Genomic DNA, 7081 nt, shown 5'->3' with positions numbered 1-7081 from the left:
GCTGATCTTGAATTTTTCCGTTCTCTTAAACAAAGAACTCAGAACTACTTATTAGCCTTGCCAACACCTGCAACTCTGCTGTTTCCTATGGTACATATCCTGACTTCTGAATGTGTGGAAAATGTAGTAAGTCAAATATCTTATTTTTTAATTCTAATTTGCGTATGCTTTGGGATGTATTTCAAACTGATCCTAACAGTGGGTGTTTTATGTTTATTGTTGTATTGTTTGCTTTGTCTGATTATTGTTGTATGGTTTGCTTTGTCGCTTGTAAGTTTCCTTGGTATTTTAAAAATTTGGGAATGTAGTGATATTTTAGGAAATTGCTTTATAGAGGAATTGGAAAATGAGATGTGAAATCTACTGCCTTACATTTTAAAAGTCAACAAGACTGTGTAATATGTACTTTTTGCCCCCTAAAGGACCCTTCAGTGGGCATTTACCAGGACAATTAATTATGTGATAATTTAAAAGCAAAATATAAATTTGTCTTGGAAATAGTTTCAAATTAGAGGATTTTCATAAATATTTATAGCAGAATAGGGTAGTAATATTGGTTATGTGATGAAAACATATGTTAGTAATAAAATATCACCTGTCAGAAATACTGTTCTGTCATGTCATTGTTCCCTAGAGAGATGATTAGTTGAAAAACGATTTTAGCAAAATAAACTCTGAACAGAGAGGATGCTTTTATGGGTGATACAGCACACGTTCTTCAAAAAAGGCACATCATTAAAAATGGTGCCAGACACCAGGAACATCTGTTGTGTGAAAAAGTAAATTTGGGAAAATCTAAATAATAATGCTCAGTGTATAGGCTTTACATACTCCTTCTCCTCACTTGCTCTCAAAATACTTTGCAAAGAGGGGAAGAACAACTACCCATGTTGAACTGCATTTTCTAAAATCCAGCCACACCAGTTTTCATCTGGCATTTAAATTCGCCTTGCTTGTGCCATGCCATTAATTTTCCGTGGGAGGAAATCTGTCCCGAGAAGTGAAATCCAAGCAGGAAAGCACCGTCCCTTCCATCTCCGGCGGCATTCCTGCGTGCGAATAAATGCAGGGTGCCAAGCTGACAGCCGTGGCATGCGGTGCCAGGGAGCTGCCATTGCCTGGGCAGCCGGCGTGGAAGCTTGCCCGGCTTTGTGTCAGCCTGTCCCGGGCACATCCCGCTGCCAGGCGCCAGGGATGTGCCGCCTCTGTTCTGCCTTTGACACCTTGCAGGGACCGCCGGAGCCGGCGGAGCTGGGAGCTGCTTGTGAGGGAGGAGGAGGAGGCACCTGTTGTTCCCTTGGAGCTGGAAAAAGCCCCCAGTTCATCCCTGGCGTGCCCTTAAATAGCCACCGTGCTCCTCGGTGCTGACAGAGGGAGGCTGGAGCTGGTGGCCAAGGCATGGGATGTGCTGGGTTACAGCTGATGCTGAAATCGGTGTCTGGGGCACAGACAGCAGCGTTGCGCCACACTGGAGTGGGTGTAGGTCTCCTGAAAGAGCAGGTTGGAGAAACAGCTGCCAGGAATGAAATAGTTGATTTTGCTTTTGGGCCCCTTTTTATCCTTTTTCCTAGAGGTGACCCTAGTAACATGTAAGTGTATTTTTCTGTTCTCTCCAGCCTGCTGCATTTTTTTTCAACAAAATCTTTGCTAGTTGAAAGGAACAGTAGGTATAAAAAGACATTTTTTGGTACATCTCCTCAAAGATTCCTCCTTAATCCTGTTTCTGTGTATTCATCCCTTGGTTGAGCCTTCCTCTCCAGAGGAATTTGAGTTGATTCTCATTCCTTTATAAATGCACGCAGGGCAATATGTCAGAGTTTCTGTCTTTTAAGCAATCTGATTGGTTCTGAGACTTTCCATCTCCATTAAGCAATCCATGTAGTAGTTGAGAACATCCTTTAGTGTGAGCAAACTCCTGAAACCCTTGAAAGTATTTGTTTTGCTTTGCCGTTTAACTGTTTACAAAGCCCAAGGCTTTGCTTTGGATACACAGTCAATAAACGGGAACAGATTATTTTAGTTTTCTTTTTAATTGCAAGTAAATGTGTTCTGTTGGCTGTGTAGTAGGCCACATGTTGACTTTCATGGGGTTACCCCAATCAAGGACAAATTAGGCCAGATAGTGGTACTTTGAGAGGATTCTGACAGTCAGTATTTTGGTATGACATTTGATTTAATGAAGAATTTTTAAAAATCTAGGAAGCAGCTCTGACACTGGGCTATTGCTTGAACCATATTCAAGTTATTTCACTTACTACTGATCCTTCCCAGTTTTACCTTCGTAACTCTACATGTCCAGGCCCAGGCCCAGGCAAGGAATTGCTTAAACATCAATAAAAGTTCCTTGTTTTCTTCTGAACTGGGTCCTGGAGTTTGTGTGAGTTCTAATGAGGACTTGGCATCTCCAAGGACCTCAAGGTATTACTGACACTGAATTTAAGGGAAAAAGAATGTTTAACTCCCAAAGCTTTATGTCTCCAAATCAGGTTTAATTTATTTTTAGACGGAAAGTGCGGTTTCTGGGGAAAGGAGCTTGCTAGTTAGTAAGTCTAAAAGGTCTTAGCAGTTGCAGTAATTACTGATTTCATCAATCCATCTATATTTAAAGTGAGCTAAACCGAGTTCCTTCCTATAGTGTCTACTTCAAATAATGCTGCTTTACATTTGGAGAGCCAAATAAGGAAACAGCATAATCTTACAGGAGTTTGGCTCCCTTTAAGTTTGCATGGCTCAGACTTGCTGTAACAAGAGCATTTCTTTCTATGATACCCTTTTAACATATTCGACTAGACAAACTATCTCCTAAAGAAAGTAGGAGCATTTTGTGTGTGTGTGCGCGCGCGCGCGCTTGCTTTGCTCCAGCCTTGGCTGTCGAGGACATTTCTGCATTTGTTGATGTGCTAAATGAGTGATGCATTTTGGACAGCTTCTGTGTTCTGATTTGGTTTTCTTGTGCTTTTTTGTCTCCCCCTCCTCCCCCTCCCCTTCTTCTCCCTTTCATTTGTCTAGGGGAAAAAAAAAAACAAAAGCTCCTCCAGTGTTGTTTCCTGCAAAGACCATTCTTAAGAGCTCGTTGGACAGCACAGGACTCTTGAAGTGATAGCTAATTGGTGAAAGAAAGGCCCTGATTGTCTTGAGGTAGCTGGAAAGTGCTGCGTATGCTGCTGAAAGGGACTAGGGAGAAGGTGCCTGGTTTCGCTGAGCAGCTGCTGCTGGAGATGTTTGGAGATTACATCAGCATTGGAAAAGAGGGGCCAAGAAAAAAAAAAAAAGAAGTCCAACTTCACAGAGACGGAGTTTATGGAGGTTTTTTTCCCCCCTTCCAAAGGTCTTCTGACAATACTGTCATTGTCAATATAAGAGTTGTTAATTCTTTATGAATAGCACATGGGGCCTCTTGACTAAATAGTACGTTACATGTCCCAAATCTGTCAGCTGGACTCTTCTCTCACATGCTAGTGAGATCACTTTGATTGGAATGTTAGAGGAATTGCTGGGCTGGCTGCAGAACTGAATACTGCATTATATAATTAGATCTCCCAGAGTATTTTTTTCACATTACCTCATTATTCTAGCTTTAATATGGAATCAGTCCTTTTGATGGTTTTATTGGTTGTAATTATATTAATACGATTCATTTTGTGGTCCTGTCTTAGTGCTTATATAGATTACAAAGTGTCCCAAAGGTTTCCTGACTCAAGAAAAGAGGACTAAGAGACTTCAAAAGCCTCGTTCAGATTTGAATTGAAAATGGGGAGAGCTGGATAAGGAAAATAGAGCTAGAGCAGCTTTTACCTTGGGATCTGATGAGAAGAAATGACCTTTTGAGACTGCAGCTGAGTGAAGATCTTTCAGAAAATCTCACGCTGACAGAGGGGAAGGAATGACAACTGATTGAGTCAAATGACTTCCTATCCAACTTGGGCATGAATTTGCTGTTGGGAACAGACTTGTGGACTTCTGCCAATTAAATAATATGGACAAGCTGGAAGGAACCCTCTTGATGGGCAATCCAAGAGTGCTCAGTGTCACATTGTGGGCTGGCAGGAGTGGATTTTTACCTGGCTGGTTGATTTATTACCAAATTCCTCATGGCTCTTCCCAGCCAGTCAGATCTGAAACTGGCTGATTGGTTTCAGATGACCATAACCTCCCCAATAGTCACATTTCTTAGCAAGTGATGTATCTGAATACCAATACAAGGTGGATGCCACCGGGATGATTTGTTCCATGGAAGGTGGATTTGTGTCTCAGAGATTTTCTGACGGACCCTGGCTGTGCTTCAGCACCAACAACGGGTGAGGTGACAACATGAGCGTGTTTTGACACCAAAGCCCTACAAGGGACCTTCATGTCTAGCCAGAGATAAGCACCCTACTAGGACACTGAAGGATTTGACTACTTGCCCAAGGACAAAGTGACTTGGGATTTCTTGGTTAACTTACCTGGCAAAAAGAAATAATTTTTTCCAAGTGAACTGTGCTCTTTAAAATAGGTGTAGTGTTAAGTCAAAGAACCTAAATCTTACTGCAACTCAGTGTAATACTGTCTTTTAAGAACTGAATTTTTCTACAGTAAAGATAGGAATATTGTATTATCTTGCCTGAAAAATGCACTATCCTTGGCCCAGTCTCTCTTTAAAAAAATTTTTTTGAAAGTCCTTTTATTTTTGTTTAATAATTTTCTATCTAATGTGAAAGTGAAGGTTACCATTTCATATACTTATTTCTGTATCTCTTGGTTGCTCACATGCTCAGAGTTCAGCTAGGTAAAGCCTATAGTATTCCCATACTGGATTTCTGCCCATTCATGACTCACACACTCCTACTGGCTTTTCATTAGTAACTGCTCATCAGCCCTTATCATTTTGTCTTTTAAAGCCTCCTAAAAATCAGACATGAAAACTGGTATGTGCTCAGGCAGTGGAAGAAGGTAAATGTCAGGTCAATTGATTTCAGCCTCAGATTTTATTTATGGTGGATGACCAAACTACAAAACAGCCTGTAATGCTTGAAGGTGGATGTCATGGGTTTGAGAACCTGCCAGACAACAATAAATTATATGTAGATGTAACTAACCCCTTGTCTGTTTCTCTGATTCTTAATTTTAATGATAATTCTGTCGTTTTTTGTTTCCACAGCACCAGCAAACCACAAAGAGAAAGTGAAATGTTGTCTACTTTATGTGTAGACATACCTTTTATAATGAGTAACTGGAAAAACAGCGACAGTGACATTTTTCCTCTTACAGTTAATCATCTGTCTTCTGAGCTGTTGCCTGCAAAGCAAAGCTTGTGGAGAAATTGACAGTGCATTTCAGAACTAGATCTTCTAATTCTTTTTTTCAGTCATATTGAAATTGCATTTGACAGTGTCATGTTTGTAATAATTGCTTACAAGTGTGGATGTAATGAGAAGCGGTACAGGTGAGGCTGTGCTTTACTGCCTTTAACTTTTAGGAATATCAGAACTGAATGGAATTCACAACTTTGATTTGTTTATCCCTGCAGGGCAGCATTTCAGGTTTTCCCAGTAAATCAGAGCGAGCGGTCTTGTTATGGACTGTACCTTGTGGACTGGTTCCTCTGGTATTTGTGGGTCTAAAACGTTTGGTTTGGACCATGAGTCACGTGAGTTGCACTCTGACTGTAAGAGTGGTCTGGCCTAATATTATTTGGCATAATGTTGCTCTGTGTCCTACGATGGTAAAACTGGCTGCAACTCCAAGCAGTTTATTAGAACATCCATGTTTTGAGGGACATTTAATTAATTTAATAATTATAAAATTTTTGCATGAAGGGTTCATTTAGCTCTTGTTGCCTACTAAGGTCTTTATGAGTTCAAAGCAGTTTGAACAGCAATTTGGTTAATTTCTGTGCACTCATATAGTTATCCCATCCTGCCTTACAAAATTAGGGCTATCACACTTTCAAGAGTGCAAAATATAAAGGAGATTGAGATCTTCCTCTTTATTCCTGTAGGTCTTTGCCCTCTCTCTTTTCATAGAGATAATAAAAATCTAAGCCCTTTAAATGTGCTATGATGTGAAAGTATCCACTGATATTTCCTGGTGTGATCCTATGGAGCACTGTGCTGACATTTAGATATTTTAAAGATATTTATACCCTGTTCATTTTTTTGCATTTAAGGATGTATTTAAAAATAAACAAGTGCTTAATGTCAGTTTGGAGCTGTGGACAGTGTGAATGAAGATTATGGGTGCAGCCCCCTTTCTAGTCATGAAACAAAGTTATGTGTAAAAAAAGAGAAAAATGAAAGTGAAATACTGCAATATTAAAATCCTTACTAATGTAAAATTATTTGTATTTTTATATATTGAATTCAAATCTACCATATAAAAATAGAGTTGGTGCATCTTTGTTAATTTAAATCAATAACATGCTGAGCAGTGGCCAAAATTACCATGTAACCTACGGAGATAAAATCCCACTCTTTGTCTGATGGCATTATTGTAAAGAACCTCTAAGATGGGGATACATATGTATGTATATGAATATATAGATTAAAATAGATCCCATTTATACATCTAGACCAAAAATATAACTGTATGATGTATGGATGCAGATGATCTGTGTTAGGACTGTACTAATTTGTGGTAACATTTTTTGTGGTACCAGTATAATCAAATTTGCCCCCCAAATGGCCATTTTCAAGTTCTACAACTGGTACTTTTTTAAATTTTATTTTTAACCAGGGATAAAGATCTTTCTGAGCTGTAAAAACTCAATATATTGTAAATGTCCTGTTCTTCTGCAAATGCAATTCCCATCCCACATTGTGTAATGTGCAAAAAGTTGGTATTTTATGGACTACATTATGGTATGGAGAACTAATTACAGACAAGCTCACGGTCATCTGAGCATGTAATTATATTTATTGATAAAAATAATGCCACGATTTCATTTTGCAGTGCCATTACACTGGTACCCACTTAAACAATTCCTGTCAAACCGTGTAAACCTGAGTGCTGAATGACTCCCTTAAACGGATCTGGCAATGCAACAGGTGGCCTAATTACTTTAGGTAGGTCCATTACAGCCAAATTCGTGGGGGAGAAGCTG

At 39.5% G+C, this 7081-nt stretch overlaps 1 protein-coding gene across 1 annotated transcript; it reads left to right on the top strand.

The window, feature by feature from the left end:
• Positions 1-2862: 2862 nt before the first annotated feature.
• On the top strand, positions 2863-3929 carry SMIM38 (small integral membrane protein 38). The gene has a single exon (XM_066322228.1). The coding sequence runs from the start codon at positions 3583-3585 to the stop codon at positions 3712-3714; it is 132 nt and encodes a 43-aa protein (XP_066178325.1). The 5' UTR covers positions 2863-3582; the 3' UTR covers positions 3715-3929.
• Positions 3930-7081: the final 3152 nt, after the last annotated feature.

The sequence above is a fragment of the Sylvia atricapilla genome, chromosome 6, assembly GCF_009819655.1.
Source record: "Sylvia atricapilla isolate bSylAtr1 chromosome 6, bSylAtr1.pri, whole genome shotgun sequence".
NCBI lineage: Eukaryota > Metazoa > Chordata > Aves > Passeriformes > Sylviidae > Sylvia > Sylvia atricapilla.
Note: the sequence above shows the minus strand (reverse complement) of the source record. Positions and strands in the feature narration are given on the sequence as shown.

Bases quoted from the DNA above. Each gene is read 5' to 3' on its own strand.
- SMIM38 (XM_066322228.1), top strand. From the start codon at position 3,583: ATGGAATCAGTCCTTTTGATGGTTTTATTGGTTGTAATTATATTAATA.